The sequence below is a fragment of the Colletotrichum truncatum genome, assembly GCF_014235925.2.
Source record: "Colletotrichum truncatum strain CMES1059 chromosome Unknown Contig_0009, whole genome shotgun sequence".
NCBI classification, from domain to species: Eukaryota; Fungi; Ascomycota; class Sordariomycetes; order Glomerellales; family Glomerellaceae; genus Colletotrichum; species Colletotrichum truncatum.
The window spans coordinates 2592796-2616067 of record NW_027222406.1 but is presented as its reverse complement, the minus strand read 5'-3'; the positions used below and the strand labels follow the sequence as shown (position 1 = coordinate 2616067).

At 50.0% G+C, this 23272-nt stretch overlaps 9 protein-coding genes across 9 annotated transcripts; 6 read left to right on the top strand and 3 right to left on the bottom strand.

Annotated features, from left to right (window-relative positions):
• Window positions 1-979: 979 nt before the first annotated feature.
• On the top strand, window positions 980-2563 carry CTRU02_213251 (FAD binding domain-containing protein; the record flags this gene model as incomplete). Its single annotated transcript, XM_070206004.1, has 3 exons — window positions 980-1063; window positions 1154-1510; window positions 1565-2563. 3 exons carry the CDS (start codon window positions 980-982, stop codon window positions 2561-2563), a joined length of 1440 nt encoding a protein of 479 aa, XP_070060397.1.
• Window positions 2564-3303: 740 nt separating this feature from the next.
• On the top strand, window positions 3304-7773 carry CTRU02_213250 (reverse transcriptase domain protein; the record flags this gene model as incomplete). The annotated part of the gene is made up of 1 exon (XM_070206003.1): window positions 3304-7773. One exon carries the CDS (start codon window positions 3304-3306, stop codon window positions 7771-7773), a length of 4470 nt encoding a protein of 1489 aa, XP_070060396.1.
• A 623-nt stretch (window positions 7774-8396) lies between these two features.
• CTRU02_213249 (MFS monocarboxylate) lies at window positions 8397-9769 on the bottom strand (the record flags this gene model as incomplete). Its single annotated transcript, XM_036730865.1, has 2 exons — window positions 8397-9313; window positions 9367-9769. 2 exons carry the CDS (start codon window positions 9767-9769, stop codon window positions 8397-8399), a joined length of 1320 nt encoding a protein of 439 aa, XP_036577395.1.
• Window positions 9770-11214: 1445 nt separating this feature from the next.
• Window positions 11215-12336, top strand: CTRU02_213248 (nmrA-like family protein; the record flags this gene model as incomplete). Its single annotated transcript, XM_070206002.1, has 4 exons — window positions 11215-11319; window positions 11378-11604; window positions 11664-12010; window positions 12086-12336. The coding sequence occupies 4 exons, from the start codon at window positions 11215-11217 to the stop codon at window positions 12334-12336; spliced, it is 930 nt and encodes a 309-aa protein (XP_070060395.1).
• A 469-nt stretch (window positions 12337-12805) lies between these two features.
• Window positions 12806-14445, bottom strand: CTRU02_213247 (thiol-specific monooxygenase; the record flags this gene model as incomplete). The annotated part of the gene is made up of 4 exons (XM_036730863.1): window positions 12806-13177; window positions 13241-13615; window positions 13668-14256; window positions 14309-14445. The coding sequence occupies 4 exons, from the start codon at window positions 14443-14445 to the stop codon at window positions 12806-12808; spliced, it is 1473 nt and encodes a 490-aa protein (XP_036577393.1).
• A 708-nt stretch (window positions 14446-15153) lies between these two features.
• On the bottom strand, window positions 15154-16874 carry CTRU02_213246 (maltose permease; the record flags this gene model as incomplete). The annotated part of the gene is made up of 4 exons (XM_036730862.1): window positions 15154-15534; window positions 15599-15845; window positions 15901-16729; window positions 16805-16874. 4 exons carry the CDS (start codon window positions 16872-16874, stop codon window positions 15154-15156), a joined length of 1527 nt encoding a protein of 508 aa, XP_036577392.1.
• Window positions 16875-17415: 541 nt separating this feature from the next.
• Window positions 17416-19245, top strand: CTRU02_213245 (uncharacterized protein; the record flags this gene model as incomplete). The annotated part of the gene is made up of 3 exons (XM_036730861.1): window positions 17416-17460; window positions 17516-19021; window positions 19078-19245. 3 exons carry the CDS (start codon window positions 17416-17418, stop codon window positions 19243-19245), a joined length of 1719 nt encoding a protein of 572 aa, XP_036577391.1.
• Window positions 19246-19648: 403 nt separating this feature from the next.
• Window positions 19649-21302, top strand: CTRU02_213244 (xylosidase; the record flags this gene model as incomplete). Its single annotated transcript, XM_036730860.1, has 2 exons — window positions 19649-19814; window positions 19867-21302. 2 exons carry the CDS (start codon window positions 19649-19651, stop codon window positions 21300-21302), a joined length of 1602 nt encoding a protein of 533 aa, XP_036577390.1.
• Window positions 21303-21703: 401 nt separating this feature from the next.
• CTRU02_213243 (putative epoxide hydrolase) lies at window positions 21704-22912 on the top strand (the record flags this gene model as incomplete). The annotated part of the gene is made up of 1 exon (XM_036730859.1): window positions 21704-22912. The coding sequence occupies one exon, from the start codon at window positions 21704-21706 to the stop codon at window positions 22910-22912; it is 1209 nt and encodes a 402-aa protein (XP_036577389.1).
• Window positions 22913-23272: the final 360 nt, after the last annotated feature.

Sequence of the window (23272 nt, the reverse complement as noted above, 5' to 3'; positions counted from 1 at the left end):
GGCCGGTGGATACTTCAACGTGCACCAGATCGATAAAACCCACCTAGAAAGAACGAGATGAGCTTTGCCGCTCCTCGCGGGAAAGCCAGGACTCTAGAGGCTTAAGTACGGGGGACATCGCGCCTGACTCGACATCAAAGTATCCGAGGAGCTTTGTCCCTAGGTTGGCTCTGGTGCCAAGCTATAAAAGGATTTCCACAGTGTACAAATGTGTGATTGATCTAGGTAATTCGATTGATGCAAGACAGTCCCCAGTGTTCTGCGAGTGCCAGGGTGACAAGCCCTGTCGTAGAAGTGGCGACATCTTCGTTTTCGTTAAACAGGGCATGTCCAACCCCGGACACATAGACAGGAGCAACAACGAAATTTTGTTATTCTGTCAGCACTCCGTATTCCCTTTTCTCATTTGACGTTGTTCATTGCGCTGAGGATCCGTTATCCAGGGTTGCAGTTTTCTTTACTCCTTGGCGACTTGTCCATGGCGGGTTGCTGTAAGACGGTTGCATATAAGCGACATTACGCTTCTGTAACGCTTGTTTAAGTGCCGGGATGCAGTAGTGCTGTGCCACATAGGCGCGTGGGGTAGGTTGAGGAACGTAAAGAACATCCGTGCGCTCCTGATGGGTCTACCGACGTTAAATAAGCAGAATCCTATTCTGTCCTGTTCTCCGATTCTGTAGCGGCACTTCGGTGTAAAGATGGACTTTGACTGGAGTCTTGTTGCTTTAGCGAACCTTGCATCGGGACTGGGCACAACAGGGGATTACACTTGGTCTCTTCTCGGGCTACTCCGGTTTCTTTTCAGCGATAGGAATAGTGGGAACATTAAGGGTCAAGCCATGGGATTGATTTCCATATATTACAGGATCTGGACCTGCGTCCTGGCAATGGATTGGGCTGCACAGGCTACCTGACGGCTCTGTCTTCTTTCTCGCCTAGTCGTCTTTTACGTTTGATACCTTGAGTCATGCAAACCAACATGATTCTTGGCGTAGCGGCGCTGATAGGCCTCTCTGTCCAAGCTTTGGCCCAGCAGAACAAGACGTCTACGGGTTTCAAGGGCGTAAGTTGTGTTTTCATTCTATTCGTTCTTCAATCTTTTCTTTGTAACTATAATACCCATTCGGCCCATAAAGCTGACTTAATCCATTAGTGCGACGCTCTTCTTGACGCAGGCCTCGGAGACATCCTGGTCTTCCCAGCCGATGTCAAATATGGTGAGAGCACTTCGACATACTACTCCTCCGAAAACCGGCGCCTGCGACCTTACTGTATCGTTCAGCCTCTCTCAACTGAAGATGTATCCAACACCGTGAAGGCTCTCAGCCGCGTGAGTGGCGCTGGTAACTGGGACATTGCAGTCCGATCCGGTGGGCATTCCGACTACGACAACAATGCTGCCCACCGCGGTGTAACCATTGACCTGAGCTTTTTTAACTCCACCGAGCTTGTCAAAGATAGTTGTTTTAACGGCACTGCTCATTGGGTGGGTCAAAGCATGTTGACCAAGGTAAGAAGTCTTTTTTATGAGCTTATTTGGACCCTTTTTCTGACACTCGCACAGAACATTGCCCGACTCCGCCCAGCCGCACGATGGGGGGATGTCATGAAGTACCTCGAGCCATACAATCTGGGTGTTACTGGAGGTCGATCTGGCCATGTTGGCACTGGAGGCCTGCTTGTCTCCGGTGGTGCATCGTATCATACTCAGCTGTGGGGCCTCTCATGCGACAATGTTGTCGGATACGAGGTGGTTTTGAGTGATGGATCGATTGTTGAGGCCACTGCCACCGAAAACAAGGATCTGTTCAAGGCTTTGAAGGGTGGCGGCAGCAATCTCGGCATCGTTACTCGGTTCGACATGCGCACTTTCACAGTTCCCCCCGAGGGAGCCTATGGAGGACTCCTTTTTGCGTCGTGGAGCGACCTTGACGTGGTTATCAACCAATTCGTCAACTATGCCAGCTCAATTGGCTCGGGCAGCCCTGATCACGAGTTCATCGTTTTCCGAAACGATGGTGGCAGCTTTTCCGTCATGTCTATGGCTGTCGCTACGGACGGCAACGAAAACTCTCCGACTTTCGCTCCCTTCAAGAACATCACATTGACGAGAGATGTGAGGTCGAAGCAGCCCCTCAGCAAGATCGCCGCAACCATCGCAGACACTGGCGGCTTTCACTACATATCTTTCGCGTTGACGTTGCAAGTCACTACCGAGATTATGAACAAAGCTGCCGATATCTTCTCTGAATTATCACAGGATATTGAAGATGCAAATGTTCCAGTGTCGCCCATTTTCGTCTTCCAGCCGCTTCCTAAGAACCTTGCGTCAGTCACGCCTGGCAACAACATCCTTGGCTTCGACAAGAACCTGCCAGCAGACTCAATTCTTTTCGAGGCCAGAGGCACAATGGCAGCCGATGATGCTGTTCATGAGGGTACTGCTCGGGCTTTGATGGCTAGCGCCATTGAGAAGCTCAGGGCGTATTCTGCCTCTTTAGATGTGGGTGGCAGGCCTCGCCGGCCCGTCACGTGGGCTGACGGCCGCCACCACTGGTCTTAGCCAGCCTCCACAGCCCTCTAGCCAGTTAGTTAGTTCTTCCAACAAACAACACCACTTTTCCCATTCTGAGCGTTCTGTGCTGGTTTCGCCCACAGGTTATGAGCCCAGCGTTATTCTTTCGGAATAACGTCGTTTTACCCATTATTCTACTCGTCTGTCAATTTTCTATTGATTCACGAATTTTTGCGATTTTATTCGCTTTATTTACCCTTCTGTGCGATTTTCTCGCTTTCTTTCCTCTTCGCTGACGAATTTCACTTTCTGACGCGATATTGGCTGCCTGGCGCGCACGAATATCACGTGGCACGCGACCGACCACCACAACCCACTGGTTTTCACGAACACCACGGAATTCCACCACAACAACAGACTTTTCAGTCACAACCACACTACAACCATACTTTTACTTCGATTTCCTCGTTTTTCACGAGAATTCAACCATTTCAGCTTCGGTTTTTCGAACCAGCCCATCAGTTTCTCGTATCTTCTACGAGTATTCATTCTTCCCTTCGATTCACCGTATTTCTACGGTCGGATCTCACAATTCCACCCATTTCTCGTGTTCTTACGCAAGATTCTCCCTCCTACACAATCCAACAGCACGCGTAGGTGGCAGCGAAAGTAAGCCATCTAACGTACAGACACGCCTCCAAAGCTGCGGCCTCGGAGAAACGCCTGTGATCGAGGTGCGACTATAAGTCTGTCCCGCACTGTTGTGATACCCTCACTTTCACTTCAAGATGTCTCAAAACGACTTCAAGACCGTCTTCACGCCTCTTCCTCGCCTGAAAGGTGAATCCAACTGGAACACCTGGCGCATGCTTGTTACAGCGACCCTGCGAGGATACGACTTCGAGATATTCCTCGAGACTGACGTCCCTCGCCCTGCTGACCCTATCGCTGCAGAGGAATGGAGAAAGAACCGTAACGTCACGTATGGTCTCCTCATGAACGCCAGCGAATCGGTTCTTGACAGACTCTGCACAGCGGGTTGGGTTGACGATGGAAACCCTTACGAATTGTGGCAGGCGCTCGAGAAGCACATTCCGAGAATCTCACAAGACGCCACAGCTGCCCTTGTTGACGAGTTTGCCAAGACCACCGCCAACGATCACAAGACTCTTCACGATGCCCTCAATCGCTGTCACCACCTCAGAAAGCGTATTGAGACCATTCACGGTCGTCTGCCAGACTCCTTCCTCGCTGTTTTCCTCCTTAACTTCTTTAAGGACCGACTTCCCGATACGTACAAGCATTTCACATCGAAGGGCGCCACCCATCCCACGTGGAATGAGGTGGCTGATACGATTTACACGCTTGCCCAAGACGAGGATCAAAAGCGCAGTTATGCCACTATTCGCAACACACCTGGAGGCAAGTCTGCTGGCAGTGGGGGTCCTGCCTCTCCAGCCGTCACCACCACCGTCACCTCCACTGTCACTGCCTCCAAGGAAAAGAAGAAGTGCGACCACTGCAACTGTGATCACGAGACCACAAAGTGCTATGTCGCCCACCCCAATCTCATCCCTCTACACTACGTCAACCGGGATAAGTTGATTGAAAAAGCGAGAAAGCACGTGTGTGGCGATCGCTGCCGCTGGGATCAGCCTACTTCTGTTGATGGCACCCGCCAGACTGTTGTCAGAGCGTCACCTGCCATCTTGGGTCAGTCTGCCCTTGCCTCCATCGCCAGCCCAGCAGTTTTCACTGCTGCCCGCGATGACCTCATCACCCGAGACGATATCGTTCTCGATTCTGGTTGTACTACTTCAACCTTCAACAACTTGCGATATTTCGTCAAGTACGCTGAAAAGAGCGATTTGACACCTTCCACTTCTGCCTCCGGCGCCCCAGTCCGGTCACTTGGCGTGGGCACCGTCTTCTTCCAGACCCAAGACCCCACCAACCCTGACGTTATTCACGATTGGACACTTCACAACGTTGAGTACAACCCTTCCAGCCCAGCCAACTTACTGAGCCCTGGAAAACTTCGTCGTGATCACGTGGAATATGATTGGCAGACCTCAAGCCTCATACACGTGACACAGCGCACTTCCCTTGCCAAAGTTCATTGGGTTTCTGACGTCTGCGTCGTTGAGACTCATGATACTGGAAATCACGTGCCTCGAGATATTGCTGTCAGCCTCGCCGCCTTCCGGGCTACCCAGCGACCGTCTCTTGAACTGATGCACCGCCGGCTGGTTCACGCCCACCCATCACGTGTTGTGGAGGCTTGCCGCCGTGTTGGCATTCGGTTCACAACGTCAGAAATTGACGCTTTCTTCTGTGAGTCTTGCCATCTCAGCAAATCCACTGAACGGATTAGTCGAGACCACCCACTTCCACTTACGAGTATTGGCGATGAAATTCACCTTGATCTCGTTGGTGTTCTTCCCCTATCAACAAAAGGGAACCGTCAGGTTCTACACCTCATGGATAAGTATAGTGGTTACCACTGGGTTGTTTTTCTGCCCAACCACAAGTTTGCCACCATCCTGGCAGCTATCAAGAAATGGGACACTGAATTCTACAGTCTCACCGGCCTCAAGCCCAAGGTTTGGGTTTCTGACAATGCTCCCGAGCTAATCAAGGTTTTCAACGACCCCTACTTCGAGGGTACTCGCCACAACACGACTATTGCCCACACACCTTCCATGAATGGGACTATTGAGCGTGCTGGTCGTACCATCGTCGAAGGCGCTCGAACACAGCTGATTGACATGTCCCTTCCAGAGGAACTGTGGGATTACAGCATTGATTCGGTGACTCAGATTCTCAACCTCTTGCCCACACCCTCCAAGGGTAACTTGAGCCCTCACGAGATCATGGCGAGAGAGCTGAACTTGGCTGCTGAACGTGAGGCCCCCCACATTGAACATCTCCGAACGTTTGGCTGTGCTGCCTACGTACACAAGAAGGGCCCTCGACGCCCTATGCGCTCTGCCAAGATGGAACCACGAGCAATCAAGGGATTCCTCGTCGGTTACGGTTCTCTTCGTGGCCACATTTACTACGTTTACCTGCCTGATCGAAAGGAGGTTATTCGCTGCAGAGATGTTCGATTTCGTGAGGAACCGCACAAGACAGTGTTGCCTCCAACTACTGGCACACCCAACATTGATGAAATTGAACATGATGCTGCGTTTGTCGAACCAGATATCATCATCCAGTACACCATCCGTCAGAAGCCTATTGAAGGTGAAAAACCCGTGACTGGTGATCCCAAACCAGATGAGACCATCGTTGAAAAAGCGATGGCACCCACTGATACACATCTCATGTCTCCGCCACCAGAGAACCTGTTGGAGACCACTGCTACACCTCGTGACAGCATTACTAACGAATTGAATGATGACGAATTCGTCGCTTCCGTGGAAACAATGGAAACTGATCACCAGGACCCTGATTCCCTCTCCACGATTGTTGAGGAGGCAACGAGTCAGCCGGCAGAGTCCTCTCGACCTCGCCGCGCCTCAGCCCAGCGACCACCTGGTCACTACCGAGCCGCCAATGGCGTACGCTCTTATACTAAAAAGACTTTTCTATCTGCTGACATTCCAGCTTCACTAACTTCTCGTCAATTCTCTCTCAGCGTGCTTTCTGCCACTGCCCTTTCGAAAGTCCTACCCGACGGCGTGGTGATCCCGAAGTCCTACCGTGAGGCGCAGAAGAGCCCACAGTGGCCCCAGTGGGAACAAGCCTTCGAACGAGAGATGACTCAATTCACGGAAAAGGGGGTTTACGAAGTCGTTTACCCACCACGTGACGCTAAAGTCCTGCCCGGCAAGTGGGTATGTGACATCAAAACCAACAAAAACAACGAAATCGTGCGCTACAAGGCCCGATATGTGGTTTGTGGAAACCACGAGAAAGGTGACTGGTCATCGCAAGAGGTTTACGCTGCAGTTGCCTCTGCCACCGCAACCCGCCTTTTCTTCGCAGTTGTCGCACTTCTCGATCTTGAATACGAAGTATATGATTTCGACACTGCTTTCCTAGCCGCCTCGATTCCAGAGGGGGTTAAGGTGTACGTCCGGCCCCCCGCTGGCTACGCCACTGCAGACAACAAGGTTTGGCTGCTCCACAAGGCACTCTATGGATTGAGAAAATCACCACTTTGGTGGTTTCGACTTATCAAGGGTGAAATGGAACGAATTGGCTTCACTGCTGTTGATGGGGAGGTTTGTCTCTTCGTCAATCACAAGATTAAAGCGTACGTTCTTATGTACGTCGACGACAACGCCATCGCCGCTCCCAACAAGCAAGTCATGATGGAAGTTCGTCGTCTCCTCGAGAAGGTCTGTTCTCTTAAAGACCTCGGCGAGGCTACCGATTTTCTCGGTTTCCAGATTGAACGCGACAGAGCTGCCGGTAAGATTTTCGTTTCCCAAGCCAAGTACGCAAAAGCAGTGCTTCAACGATTCGACTTTGATGGTTTGAGTGCTGTCAAGACGCCTATGGCGACCACTGACGATCTGCCCGTCACCTGGGACAAGAACGAGTGCTCGCTTGACGAACAACAACTTTACATCGAACAAACCGGCTGCCTTAACTTCCTGGTGGCTGGAACTCGCGTTGACATGGCCTACACCGTCAGTAAATTGTCACAGGCGAATTCAGGGCCTTCTAAGGCCCATCTTCGTGCTATTAAGCACTTATTCCGATACCTCAAGGGCACCGTTTATCTCGGTATTGTACTTGGAGGCATCCCCACGATCAACGAGTTGGGGCTCTACGCTGCTGCAGATGCCTCTTTCGCTGACAACAAGCCATCACGAGTCTCGACAGGTGGTTACGTCGTCTTCCTCGCTGGTGCGCCGATTGCTTGGAAGTCAAAGAAACAGACTTTCGTGACTTTGAGCACCACGGAGGCTGAATTCATCAATCTCACACCTACGGCAATTGCTGTGAAGTGGATCAGACGTTGCCTCTCCCAACTGCTCGGCAAACCCATCACCACGCCTACTATCATGTTCACTGACAGTGCCAACGGCTACGACAACGTCATGAACCCACTCAACGAGGCACGAACCCGCCACATCGACGTCCGATACAAATGGATCATACAGGAGGTTCACACTGCGAAAAGCATCGAACTCCGACTCATCAAGGGCGCTGATATGGCCGCCGATGGACTCACGAAGCCACTGGTTGCGGTCAAACACAAGGAATTCGTTCGTTTGTTGGGCATGGCGGAGGGATTGGATTGAGAGGGGGATTTTGAGACTGTGGGACTATTGATATTGAGACTTCGGGATTCGGAGGATTTCACGGCCTCCTATTGGCCAGGTTTAACCGGTAATTGACCGAGTTTTCTAATAGTTGAGAACTCCTCGGATTTGGAGGATTTGGGACTTTTCCTGTATTTCCTATTATTCTACTGCTTTTTCGCTGAGGAGTCTGAGAGGGGGTGTGGGTGGCAGGCCTCGCCGGCCCGTCACGTGGGCTGACGGCCGCCACCACTGGTCTTAGCCAGCCTCCACAGCCCTCTAGCCAGTTAGTTAGTTCTTCCAACAAACAACACCACTTTTCCCATTCTGAGCGTTCTGTGCTGGTTTCGCCCACATTAGAGGGCCACTCTACTTACATCTACATGAACTACGCCAACCCGGAACAAGATGTGATTGGCTCTTACGGCGAGGAGAATGTAAAGTTCCTCAAGGAGACGGCTGCTAAGTACGACCCAACGGGATTCTTCCAACAGCGTGTGCCTGGTGGGTGGAAGGTCAGTCGCCTTTAGACAAGTCGCACAGATACATAATATTAATGCTTTGGGAACGTGATCTAAGCCCTTTTTTCTCGAATTTGATGAAGAATTTGTGATAGCGCTTTCCTAATACACTGCCTGCGGTTTCCATCCCACTGCCAAACCTCTTGCTATAATGTAACAAGCAAGTGAGACAAGATAGGACGCCCCGGAAAACAGAATCAGAGCTGTCCAGCCAGTTTGTTGGTCTTTGATCCCAAGTAGTAGTCCACCAAGCGGGATACCTGTCAAGGTTCCAAAACTGGCTGACAGCATCGCTGTTGACAGAAATCGGCCATAATCTCGAGAGTCGCAAAGTTGTCCGATGCAAGCGGGGATAAGACTCACATTACCGCCACTCGCGAACCCAAAGATGAAAGTGAAGGCTAACAAGGTTGGCCACGAACTTCCTGCAGGTAACCAAATGCCGAGAACCGAAATCATGCATAATCCGACAGTGATGATGATCGTGTTGAAGCGTCCGATCCAATCAGCAATGTATCCGGGAGCGGCACGCCCAATAACGCTGCCAGCGTTTAGCAGTATAGGTAACAAGTAACTCGTGCTTGCGTCTTGCCCTTTGCTAACAGAGAACGAGATGATGTATGTAAGTGGTATGAGGACACCGTACTCCATAAAGAAGATCCCTCCGCAGCAGAAGACGAATTTCGGTTCCCGGAACAAGCGTATGTCTGGCCAGATGGAATTGAAATTTTCGCTAGGCGGCAGACGAGTTCTCATAAAGAGATTGGAGGGAATGGCGAAAATGAGGTATACTAACCCAAGGAGGCGCATGCTCCACGCGAAGCCGAACTTCGGAATGGCTGCTTGCAGTACAAACGGAAGGACTATGCCTCCGAATGAGCCCCCTGTAGCTGCGAGACCCATAGCCAGTCCTCGTCGTGTGTTAAACCAATGTCCGATAACGGCATAAGACGGCGTGTTGAGAAGTGAGCCTCCAAGGCCAGCCATGACGGAGAAAGTGAGGATGATTTGATAATATGCTGATGAACGTGGGTTAATCCTATTGCTATTGGCTTAATAGTATTATTCTTACCTGAACAAAAGCTGAGAACCACAAGACTGGCCACCATAATGACGCTGCCCACGGCAACCAACACTCGATGTCCATATTTGTCAAATGCTGGCCCCACCAAGATCCCAAAGAGATAAACAACAAACAGATAGATGGAGAATATCCAGCCAATTTGAGATGGCGAGTAGTCCCGCAGCTGGTTTTGAGAGAAGTACGACTCGAACACTGCTGCTGTATTGGGTAATCCGAACACCGACAACATGGCGCAGAACGAGCCCAAAACAACACACCATCCACTCAATCCTCCTTCTGGATATGTGAGAGACGATTCAACTGCCGCATCGTTTTGGGGCGTTGAGGTTGCATCTGTTGACGTCGCTATTGTTTGCTTCGTCTTTTCATCATGCTCGATGTTGTTTTCCATGCTGGATGCCAGTCGGGTGCTATAATGCGCTGCTGTAGCCGGGTCAGGACTGCCAGTTGGAGCAATAAAAGTTCACCTATTTTTCGACATCAGGGCATATATAACTAGGAGCAACCTTTCAACTGAGCGCATCAGTCAACCCGACTTCCTGTATATAGTATGAAAAAGGAAATTCGCTGCGGGGTAAACCTCACGTGCTAGAATAACGAAAGCGTTGCTGTTAGCAATCGCCACCTGAGCGCTGCATAGTGAAGGGCGGTTTTTGTCGCTTAAACATGATTCTCTGCGGACCAACGACCCACAAAATGAAGTTGGTTTTAGTTCCATTTCGGGTCATAGAATGAGTTGAAAGTTGGGGGTCACAGGGATTCATGGTCTGGCTCTACAAAAAGCAGCGGTCAGCAAAGTGATTCATGTCTGGTACAGCGTGCCAAGGCGCTCATATTTGTTGGCCGCATATCCCCTACTTTGTTGAAGGACGTACTAGCATAGCTTTGGTCTCATTATCTAAGCTTGTAATCGTCCGACGAAGTTACTATCAGAGACAGGGCCTGCACTTTGGTGGAGGTTTCACACTCTGCAAGGCTGCAAGGACTGCCTACTTTATCTCGGTCGCAGACTTAATAGTTGGATAGATGGCAAATATAGTTGTTCTTATTAAATGGTGCTTGCATCTTCGAGTCATCAAGAATGATTACATCGTGATGAGCAGAGCGACGATAGTGAGACGAGCTTTATAAACTACAATTCCGATAACAAGAATTGACGCAGAGATGCTTAATCAGTTTCAAACGTCGGTGTGAATGTCTAATTGATTTTGGGTTTCTCCAGGAGTGGTAGGACGTCAAGATGCTACTTCCAGCGATTTAAACATACTTTTTTTTACTTTTGATGACTCAAAAGACCAAAAGCACGATACTTCGACCGATTCAAGCACCACATGCCCAATCTTTCGCAGCAAACTCGCAGTAATACGTCATTATCGGAATATAATAGAATGCTCATTGGTTTGATTATAAATTGTCAGCGTCAGCATACCATTAGCTGGGCGTCTTGGCTGATGGTTGGCGTGCAGCCGTGTCCTGTTGAAGCTGTAAATGGTACCGCATTTTACCTTTACTGGATGGAGTGTTCGCCACTGTTAAAGGTACCTTTGAGAAAGCCACATGCTGTTTCACGGCACGGTCAGCACTTGGCTAAGCATTGCCCCACATCCAGTCACTGGCGAGTCGATCTGTGTGTAATCATTATTTGGAGTAGTGTAATCGTAGTTTGACGGAATATATATTGCGGTGCGGGGACGATCTGCTTGGAGAATACTTGAACCCAGGGACATGCTGAGGCTTTCATAACTCTCACAAGCTCTAAAGCATCAAGTGGTGATTAACCGATCCGATAAACTCTCCAGATAATTACCATTGGTCTTATTGAAAAGGAAAAAAAAAATGGCTATTATTGCAGTTGCTGGCGGCACTGGCCCCGTGGGACGAACCATTGTTGACGGCCTTGTTGCCCACGGTGGGCACAAGGTTTTCGTTCTTTCAAGGACTGTACGTCCTCACTTGAAATAAGCTTGAACTCCCTTAGCTAATTTGACACACATCCCAGACTCGTCCATCTGAAAATGGAGTAGAATACCTTGCTGTGAACTACGAGGATATCGCAGGCACCAGCAAGGCTCTCGAAAGCAACAATGTTGACACGGTCATCAGCGCGATGGGAGTCATCACGAAAGACGTGAGCAATTCTCAAGTTCAGCTCGTCAAAGCTGCAGATAAATCGAGCACCACTCGCCGCTTTGTTGTCAGCGCATATGACATGTTGCACACGAGAGAGTAAGGCACACGTTTTTCATTTGAAGGGGTCTTCGGGAAAATCACTAAACACTTTTTAGGCAAGTATCCAATTATCCTTTCGCCGAATATGTGTTCGAGGCACTTGATGAGCTCGATGGTACTACTCTCGAGCATACCCGAGTTGTCAACGGCTTCTTCCTCGACTACTATGGGATGCCCCACTGGAAGACATATATGCACCCCTGGATAAACTTTGTGAACGTTGAGAAGAAATGGGCCGTGATTTCAGGTGACGGCTCCGCTAAGGTCAACTTGATCACGTCTCAGGACATGGCAAAGTTCATCGCGCGCCTTATGGATTTACCCAAGTGGTCGAGAGTTAGCAGCATTGCTGTTGAGACGAAGTCAATACTGGAGCTTCTTGAGATTGCAGAGAAGGCACGAGGTATGTTTCTTTTATCATCAACAAATTACACCGGAGGGTGTATTGTTCTGGGTTTCTCGAGATTTTAATGAATAGCAGGGTCAAAATTCAATGTTGTACACGATGACCTAGAGAAGCTGAAGTCAGGGAAAATCTCGTTTATATCCGAGTTTCCTGATATCGGACTCAGCCAGGACGATGCGGAGGCTGTATTTGCCAAAATACACTATTATGCTGGAACCAATGCAGTTCTGGTTCCTACAGAGGACACTTTGAACTCAAAGTTTCCAGATATTGCCACGAAGACGGCAGAGGAAGTGATTGAGGAATCATGGAAGGGAAAATAAGATCAAAACTCCGCGCTTTAGGCAACTGGCGGCAGGTTGTTTAGGTTCCTACATAACACAACTGAGGCATCTGGAAAATGGAATCACACTTTACTCAAGGTACCGGGACTGCTTCAAGTTTCAGTAAACTCTACATAGTGTCACTTTTTACCATCTGCCTGCCAAGTATGATGATACTTTTTCTTTGGGAGACTATTTAAATCGTGGAAACTTTGTATAATTTCAGGTCCATAGTGGTAACCTGGTGTGAGCATAGGTATGTTTCTCTTGAAGCCATCACTTTTAAGCTGGTAAGGAGTCTGATGCCGGGCCCAACCTTCCGGAAATAGAGTCCAATTTATCCCCACAGCAGAGCTATCAATCAAGACTAGATTTCTATACAACAATTGGGTCTCTTTCTTCGCTGTTCTCTGTACCTTTTGAATGGCAATGCAGTCTTTAACGTAAGGTATCCTTACTAAAAAGGCACTTAAAGCCTCGCTCTAACAGTCTCGTTCGACACTTCCACCTCAGCCTTCTGCCTAGAAACTTGCCACGATTTGGTTTTTGCCGTGCCCATGGTGGCCCAGATTTCTAGCAGATTATCATCAAACGGCGGCAATACTCGACCTGTCGTACCCGGGGCGGGGTCTCCAGCAACCGATCTGAAGTATTCGAACACCGTCTTATAATCCGGCGCAATAGTGTAGTATGCCTTGCCACCTCCGAGCTCGGCGACGCGCTTTCTCTCCCACTCCTTCTGTTCTTCTTTTGATGGTAGCGGGTTTCCTCTGCCTGCGAGGAGACGAGCGACAGCAACTGCTTGCCATTCGAAAAGACGGAAAGTAAACCCGCCTCCGCACTGTTTTCTGCTTGTCAGCAAAGTTCTTTAAATTTAGATCTGTACCTAGGGGCTGCGACTCACCATTCCAAGGAAGGCAAGAGTTGGGTCTTCTATATCCCATGTGTGGTAGTACACGCCTGGCAGTCGGCGATCGGCTTGCGATACTCGCTCTTGAATCTTGGGCAAGAAGGGGAAGCTGAAAGTGTATCCAGTTCCAAAAATGACGTGATCTACGTCGTGAACCTTGGTTCCATCCTCAAAGGTGATAGTACCAGACTTTGAACAGAAATGAACTATTTGTTTCTGGATGGAGATGTGCGGGTGTGTAAACGGCTCCCATCCAAAGTGGGGAATGGGATCTCCTCTAAGAGAGGCGTAAACCGGGTGTTGGGCGACAGGCAGGACTTCGTGGAGAAGTTCATGTGATGAAACTGAACCTCCAACAACAATGACTTTCTGTTGGCTTGTGAGTAAGATATCAATCATCTGTCAACGTATTTTCGCATACCTTGCCCTTGTATTTGTCTGATCCTCTAAAGTGCTTGCTGTGGACGATACGGCCTGGGAACCTCTCATCGTATTCAGCGATACCCTTGATGTTGGGGATCCAGGGGATGTTGTAGTGTCCAGTCGCAACAATGAGAGCATCAAACTTTTCTTGCCACCATTGATCATTTCCAGGAAGCTCTTTCCTTAAAGTGAGGACCCATTCGTCTCCTTGCTTCTCGGCGAGCTCAACTGTGGTGCTCAGCTCAAGCAACTTCTCGTGCTCATTCTTGACAAAGATGTCTTCGACCCACTGGCGAATTTGCTCTCTTCCACGAAAGGGAGCGTCTTCGCCATACTTCTCCCGAATACGGTCAGTTAGCGTTTCCGGGAACGGCTCCGTCGTAAAACTCATAATCTCAGGGGTAATGTTGGTGTGGAGGTGCTCATGCTGGGCAGTATCAGAGAAACGAAGTTGATGGTTGCCGACCGCCTCAGACTTGTAAGTCTGAGCGGGGAGTTGTGTTGGGATGGGAACTGGGACGTCCGCAGTTCCATCTAACAATTTCCTTAGAGAAGGAATGGCGGCTGGGAGGTGAGGTGTATATACCCTAGAATAGTGTTAGAAACAAACAAGATGAATAGGCTTAGCTTTCGAATTACCATGTTCCGCCAGGAACAGCTCGGCGGTCGAAAACACGAACGACGTCGAATGTCTGCTCCTTTACCAAAGCGTCGGTTGCAATGGCACCGCTAGGACCAGCGCCGATCACGGCGACTCGGCGAATCTTGACAGCCATTGCAATCTGTCAAGGCTGTTCGGGGTTGTGGATGCACTTTGTGCTTTTTGCAAAATAATACGCTTCTCAGCTAAAAGTGGTGTCGTTCTGGTCTACCAAGTTCGCGCCGCCTTAGTATAACATCTGAAGCATTCCACAGTGAGCCAACAGATAAATGAAATATCGCTAAAGTTACAATAGGTTTCTCATCGTTAGATTTATTGAAACTGCTAGGTTAAACGATTGCGCCACAGTTCGTTATACGGTGATATGGCGTCTTCTCACAAGTTGAGCACGCAAGGTGGGGCGGAACGCTCCGCGTTACCACAACAGGAACGGTTCCTTATCAGACGGCGGCCTGGATGCGCATCGGAGTCGAATCGGCTGCAGGTCCGGACGCTTCCCCCACGTATCGGCCAGGGTCTACTCGGCGGTTCACCTTTGAGCCTGCATTTATCGCGGGTCGGCACCGATGTCGTCATTTCCCGGTGGGGTTCCGAAGGCTCCGTTGTACGATGGTTTTGGTGGTTGTCAGCAGATCATTGGGAAAAATGAAATGCCTCTCTCCGAGGTGCATGCCAGAGACGTTATCGAATGGTTTCTACTTTTCCGCGACTGAGAAGGTAACGTTTGTATTTCTATAGCCTACAGCTGCTAGCTAATTGCCAAAACAGGGGCCAGGTACTGGGGGGTGTGGTTCGATCAGACTTGTAAGCCAATGCCCACATGCTACTCCTTAAGAACCACTGCGACCCTTTCCCCATCCTTACTTTCGACCGTCTCGACTTCACAGCGGTAGTTTTCGAACTCGCGAGCAGGGATCTTCTTCTGGAACATATCCTCCAGTTCAAGGTAGCTGCGGCCCTTCATCTCAGGGAAGCAGAAGAACAGGTAAACGGCACAGATGAGCGAAGGGGCAAAGAAGACGAAAGCGACCTTGCCACCAAGATTCGCGTTGCTCGGGTTGATCAGATACGGAATGAGCTGGGTGACAAGACATCCCGCCGCCGTGTTGCTCATGATGGTAATGGAATAGGTCTTCTGACGAACACGGGGTGAAGGTGTCTCACCGCCCACGGCGAAAGCAACGGCACCGATGGAGAGTTGATACTTGATGAAGTTTTACGTTAGTTCCAAGGCTCTTCGTTCAGCGTAAGCAGGAGGGAAGACTTACGAGGAAGCCCCAGAGAGCCATGAATGCAACCACGGCAGAGAGGGTCTTCTGGTTGCCCTGAATGACGCTAAGTCCTCCAATCAACAGCAAGAGTCCCGTCATAACGATGCTGCCCCAGACAATAAGTGGCCGGCGGCCATAGCGATCAACCAAGAACCACGAGCAGATATTGCCGAGAAGCTGAATGCTGTAACAAACTTGGGCAATTCCGATGGGGTTTCCGACTCCTGCGATTGTGAAGAAGTATCTGTAACGAGTTAGCAAGCTAAAAACAGAAGCGGTGGACAGTGCGTGTTTCTTACGGGAGGTATGATGCAACAAAGTTTGATCCAATGAACTGTTGCGCAAGATACACCACAACAACGATGGTGGTTCTGCGCAAGTTGGTACCCTTGAAACACTCAAGATAGGAGGCGCCTTTCTCGTTGAGTTCCCGTTCCTTTTCCAGAGTAGTCTCCATGATGGCAAGAGTTTCTTCGACATTGTGCTTCGGGCCGTTGAACTTGCGGAGAGATTTCGCTGCATCTTCTCTTCTTCCCTTCATTAGGAGCCATGAGGGAGACTCTGGGAGCATGATGCCACCCAAAACCAGCATCAAGACAGGAGGAACCAACTGAACAAACACGGGTAGTCTCCAAGCCCAGTCGTTCTTGATGAATGAGCCACCATATCCGATCAGCGCGCACGCCCATTGTCCCAGGACGATCATGGTGTTGATTAGAATGAGGCAGACGCCACGCAGAGAATCAGGCGCGATCTCTGCAACGTAAACAGGGCCAAGAGTATGACCTAGTCCGTATCCAACGGTGCTGATAAGCTTGCCGCCAAAGAGCATCATGATGGAGTTGGAAAAGCCCTGGACGAGGATGCCGGCAATACAGAGACCGCACCCGATAAAAACAACCAAACGGCGGCCGATGATGTCGGATATGAATCCAGTGGTATACGCTGCAACGAAAATGCCGACGGTAGTTGATGCATTGAGAACCTGTTGGTCATGGGTAGTTATTTCTTTTACACCTGTAGATGTTGTGACGCCGAATCGGTCAAGGAAAGATGGAATGGCGAGGATATTGCCCACGAGAGCGATTTCGTAACCGAAGTTAATAGGTAGAATGAAAATCAGGAGACCTGTTGGTTGAGAATGTCAACGTCAGCCGTGGTTTGAGGTAAGGTCACCTCGGCAAACAAGCGATTGGTACCTACACCAGGCGAGCACTCTCTTGTTTTTGGAGAGCTCAGCAAAGCCTGAGAGCTTCTCCGGAGTGTCTGTCATTTTGATGGTTGAATAGAAAACTCCTCGGGCTACGAAGCTCTTTGATTGTCCTTTTTTGATGGGCCTCGGTTGATTGGAAGCAGTAACTGCAAACAAAGGAAGATCAATTGAATTCGAAAGCTCGCATTCTTTGAAGCGCAATGAGCAGTTGCTTGGAAAGAGACTCTAGGAAAAAACACGGATTATCGACAGTTCTTATAATCATTTTCTTTGCAGACGTCAAAATGATCTAGGCCAGAACCAACTCCAAGTTCAAAAGTAGTTGAATTGCATGTTTCCCCATGGGTTCCGTCCACATTTTGCGTCTTTCTACCCCACATGTGATTGGCACAACCTCCGCAAACCCACTTTAATCAGTAGTTTGATTGGTCCGTATCTATTCACCGCGGCGAATTGTCATGCCCCGGCCGATTCCGTAGTGTTTCCACTCGAGTCAGCTGCCCCTGAAAATTCATTCATACTCTTAATGAATCGCTCGGTCGTTCGGAGAAATACTTTTGACAAAGAAATTGTGTGTTGTTGTGATTTTCATGCAGTTCGGATGGCGAAACGAGCTTGTGATGGCTGTAGACGTCGAAAGGTCAAGGTGAGTATCATGGGAAAAATCTCAAGTCTTCAGATCAACTTGTTAATGATCAAAGTGCGACGGCAAAAGCCCCCAGTGTTCCAACTGCTGTATGTCCTCTTTGAACTGCGAATATACTATACCGGCAAAGAAAAGAGGGCCTCCGTTTCGGTTACACAAACAAAACCATCGGCGTACACCCGAAACCAACAGCAACGGTTCACTGTTGGTTACCGAAGATTCGTCGTCGAGTGCTCACCAGGAAAGTCCTTCTGTCCCAGATTGCGCCTCGATAGAGCCCCAAGAGTCACAGTTTCTACGACCTTCTGAAGAGCCGAAATGGAGCCCCTTTCGCGAAGCTCAAAATGAACTTATGTCAACTCTCGGCAAAGCTCTTCCCTACGCGCCACTAGAGGATGTACTGAATACCTGCATTGATCTGTACATGCAGTGGGAATTCCCGACAGGGCCCGTCATCTGCGAGCCCATGGTCCGGAGGGCAGTACCCCTAGTGGTCCCAATTCTCCGGGGCGAGACCTCGGTTCCCAGCCTTTCGGTTCCCGGCCAGCCCACTTCTGACGTATCGACCATACGGGCTTTCGCATTATTGACCGGACTCTGCTCGTTTGTATCGGCAAGTCTGAACAGCCAAGTATTCTCCTCGGGTAGTGTCTTGGCATGGCCGTTTCTGCGGACGTCACGCGAGGCTCTACGGCTTTATCAAGACTACGACGTTGAGCATCCTGAAAGCAGCTCGGTCATTATCCGGTATTTCCACTCTAACGCTCTCCATGCTCTTGGGAAGACACGCGTATCCTGGCATGTTATGGGCGAAGCTCTACGCTTGGTCCAGGAGATGCGTCTGTATGAAGAGAAGAGCTTTCATAATCTCGAGTGGCCCGAGGTTCACCTGAGGAGAAATGCCTTTTGGCATCTCTATATCGGCGACAAGTCTGCGTCGATTCTCAACAAGGTTCCCATTTCATTACATCAAATGTGTCTGGATACGCCGATAACCACCACTTTTGACGAGAATCTAGTCTGTAGGCTTATGGATTCCAGTCAAGACGAAAGTAACATCGCGTTTGAAAACCAGTTACGCCCGGGGGTCTACCTTTGCTTCCGCCTCTGGTACACCGCATCAGAAATGCTCATCGACTTGAACTTGCTTTCGCGCTTGCAAACTAGGGACGAAGGTCTGGGCACGCCGCCTGTAGTGTCGGACACTTCGACCCTGAGGGCAAGCATAATGCAATCTTACTTCGATTTCACCAGCATCCTTCACAACTGTCCTCTTTGGATACGAGACCCTGCTTCCGCCAGGGACAACTCGCCAAATGAGACGATAGCCCAGTTTCGAATCCGCTCTTTCGCCACTCAAAAGGCAAATCTTTTTGTCACGTTCCACGCCCTTCGGATAGCCTTACTAACACGTTTTGTCGAACGGGGCTTCGCCGATATTCTGGGATTGACGAACGATCCGGCCATGATTTCTCTACGTAAAGTGGAGATTGCAAGCGAGCTGCTAGATGTCGTGACTGAGATACCTTTCGAGGCCCTGTTGGCCAACGGCGAACCGTGTGTGAGTTACGTTCCCCACATCTTGTCCGAATTATTCGTCTGACAACTTGTTGACAGGTAGAAAAACTACGGCAAGTTGGCGTCGCCCTTCTCGAAATCATGCATAGCGTCGGCAGCGAGTCAATCTCTACTCGCGCCAAGTCCCTTTTTAGCACTCTCCTAGACATTCTTGCCCGGCTGAATTCCAGAGTCTCGGATGAGCTGAGCAACGACTGCGAGTCATAAGTTTCTACGGCCACAAACTGACCCGCCACCCGGGTAGAACCAAAAAAAGAAAAGACGACAATCTCCTTATGGACAGCACCTAAAAACGTGCCACTTTATTTTGTCACCCGCGTGCCGGTAGAGAATTCCGCTAGGGCGAAAGAATGTCTTTGTCCGCGCAATGTGGGTTCTGCCCCCCAACTATGTGGATGGAAGAGTGGGTTTGAGCAATTCGCCGCGGCGAATAGGTCAGCAATCTACATCTGCAGCCCCAACAACCTGATATGCGGATGCGGGGTGATCACACCTGCGTGCCATGGTATAAGATTGATGTGCCGACGGACTCGGTTCCGAACTAATCCAGTCGTTGTCTGCAGAGAACCGCAGCTCAAAAACAAATCCCCTGCCCTTCACAGTTCCCAAAATGGCAGAAACTCACGTTTACCGCAACCCCATCATCCCCGGATTCGCTCCTGATCCGTCCGTCGTATTTGTCGATGGGATTTTCTACCTCGTTACATCTTCCTTTCACGTCTTTCCCGGAATCCCAATCTACGCGTCGACGGACCTGCAAGAATGGAAGCATATTGGTGGGTATTCCTCCTCTCAAGTCGGAGTAGTGTCAGGATTAACAAGTGACAGGCAATGCGATCAACCGCAAGGAGCAACTCGACCTCAGCCGAGCCGGAACTGCTGTGATGCCCCTTGACACTGGAAATATCATGGTCTCGAGCGCAGGCCTCTTCGCCGCAAGCATCCGATACCACAACGGCACCTTTTACATCGTTTGCACCAACGCAACTCGCGAGAATGATGAATTTTGCCTCGACAACTTTTACATCAGCACAACCGACATTTGGTCTGGACAGTGGTCCGACCCCATCTCCTTCCCCTTTAGCGGCATTGATCCCAGCATGTTCTTTGATGAGGACGGCCGTGTCTACGTCCAGGGCTGCTGGATGATTAACCGCTTGCAGCAACCTAGCTGCACGATCAAGCAATTCGAGGTTGACTTGAAGACTGGCCAGCCTCTGTCTGAAATCAAGGAAATCTGGGGCGGATATGCAAAGTATGACACAGAGGGTCCTCACATTTACAAGCGGGGTGAATACTACTACCTCCTTGTAGCTGAGGGCGGCACCTTCGAGCATCATCTGCTGAGCATTGGTCGCTCAAAAAACATCTGGGGCCCTTACGAATCATGCGAGACGAACCCTATTATGACTGCCGATGGCAAGCCGGATGAGTACATTCAGAACATTGGCCACGGCGAGCTCTTCCAGGACCAGAACGGACTGTGGTGGGCCGCGGTTCTTGGTGTTCGGAATGACAACAACAGCCCGCCTTTGGGTCGCGAGACGTTCTTGACAGCGGTGGACTGGCCTGAAGGTGGCTGGCCTACTGTGCAGCAGCCCAAGATGCAGTTCGAGCGCAGCATACCGGGTTCTCCTGGCGATAGCAGCAAGAAGCTGCCGTCCCCCGAGGATGTCGACTATGTTTACATCCGCGATGTGGACTTTGAAAACTACGAATTCGGCGGCAAAGATGACGAGCGAGTCTTTAAACTGCGTGCCAGCGCCTCCACCATCTCCACCCCGTACGGCACGGCCACTTTCGTTGGCAAGCGTCAGAGGTCCCTGGACGCCAGCGCCTCTGTCGTTCTAGATCTTTCTGCTACACCATCTGGCAAGGCTGTAGCCGCAGGATTGACGGTTTACAAGGACGCATTGCGCCATGTGTCCCTGGCATACGACTTTCAAGCATCCAAGCTCACTTTTGACGTGACGACGACATCGGAGGACAAGAAGCAATCCGTCAACCTGCCTGTGGATGCCTCCGCCACAGCATTGAGGTTGCGCGTCGAAACATCAACGCAGGAATGCAAATTCTTTTATGCGACAGAGGAGAACTCTCCATGGAAGGAAGCTGGAGTGGCCCGCGTGGCGGACTTGGTCGCGAGAGAGATGACTGGGCCTATATTCGGCCTGTTCGCGCATGCAGTGGAGGACCAGGGCGTTGGAAGCGAGGTGAAATTCGAAAAGTTCATTTTGGAAGGGCAGAAGAGCCTTGTAGAATAAATGGTGCTTTTTATTTGGAAAGATACCAAAACTGCAATCATAGAATCATGTTAGATAATGCCAAGAAGAAGAAAAGCCTCCGTTCTCGTACAAACAGCTCAAGAAATCTTTGGTTTCAACCATCATCGTTGTTCCTTTAATGGATAAATTCAACCAATAAATTATTCAAGTCTTCCGGTCAATGATTGGTTGAAAGAAGATAAATCTCAATTACTCATCGTCCCATGTTGCCGAGGTTTGTGACGTAAGCTCGTCAGCGTCCGTCCATACTTCACACAATGTTAAAACCTTCCCATCAGATCAAGCCGTAGCAAGTAAACACCAGGTAGATCTTGGATCCATATCCATACCATCTCTACACATAGCGTAGAACTGCAACAGTCTTTCATAGGGACACTAACATGGATCCGGCAAAGCTCAAGACTTGGAGTTTGCCCAAAAGTGTCACCTCTCGCTTTGTCGATACAGCACCCGCAGGCCTCAAGTTTCACATCTTGGAGTCCGTTCCTCAAGACTTGCCCACGGGCAGCCAGCCACCTCTCATTTTGCTTCTCCATGGGTTCCCCAACCTATCGTACGACTGGCGCTACATCATGCCCTTGTTGTCCAAGGCGGGCTACCATGCCGTGGCCCCCGATATGCGGGGCTTCGGGCGAACCCACAATTCGGATCTCAGCCCAGTCGCAAGGGAAAACATTCGGCCCATAGTCGCAGTCCACGATGTAACAGCACTGCTTATCGGTCTTGGCTACAAGTTTATTCACACCCTTGTAGGCCATGACCTGGGTGCTTTTGCTGCTTCTCTGATCGCTCTAGCCCGAACGGACCTGGTCAAGTCACTTGTTTTGATGTCGCATCCTTTCAAAGGAATACAGGCACCTGCAACCAAGGAAGAGAAACAAGCAGAGGCTAGTCGACAAGACTCTGATATACAAGCTTCTCTTGCAAAGCTTGATCCGCCAAGGAAGCATTATAAATACTACAACGCAGCGGATGCCGCGGCGGATGAATGGACGAATCCGAAAGGCCAGCCCTTACATGAATTCCTCAGGGGTTATTTCCATCTTAAGTCGGCAGATTACGTCCTCAACAAACCACATCCGCTGAAATCATGGACGGCGAAGGAGTTGGCACTCATGCCGCACTATTACGTGATGAGAGCCGACCTTTCTATGCGGGGTAATGTCGAGCTCGACATGTCCAAAGAGCCTGCCTCGATCCGCGAGAAACTATCTCAGACTCCGTGGCTGCCGGATTCAGACCTGAGTGTTTACACAGAAGAATTCGGAAGGACAACCTTTAGCCATTCGCTTCTTTGGTACAAAGCGTTCGTCGAACCCAAGTTGGCCGCGGATCTCCTCCCTTTTGCTGGACACAAAATCTCTGTGCCGACAAAGTACGTTTCTGGTGATCGAGACTGGGGCACGTACCAGGTGCCTGGTTCGCTGGAAGCCATGGAGAATGGTGACAGCGTTGAGCCTGAGTGCTGGCGGGGAGCGGTTCACGTTCCGGGAGCAGGGCATTGGGTAAATATGGAGAAACCAAACGAGTGCGCCGCAGAGATTCTGAAGATAGCGGCGTCTGTCTACGATGATAGTAAATGGATCTAAGGGCACAAAACCAGAACATACTCCGATTTTAAAGTTGGCCCACATAGTGGTACAGGGAACCATACACGCTTGGCAAGAGGCATTTGAAATGTGGTGTAGCAGGGTCAATGCCCCCCATACAAGGCTGTAATGACGGGTTTGAGGGGGGACTTGGGGACTTTCTTTGGTTTCTGAGAGACACTATTCATATTCATTTTTGTCGAAGAGGCTTGTTGTTCCACTTGTTGTTCCACGGGCAGAGGTGGCCCTGTTCATAGCAGTTACCGAGGTATTGACAAAAGAACGCGCCAGAATAGCAGACATGCGCCAGACTTGGACAAATTGCTACTTGGTCATTTTGGAGATTCAACTTTCCTCTAT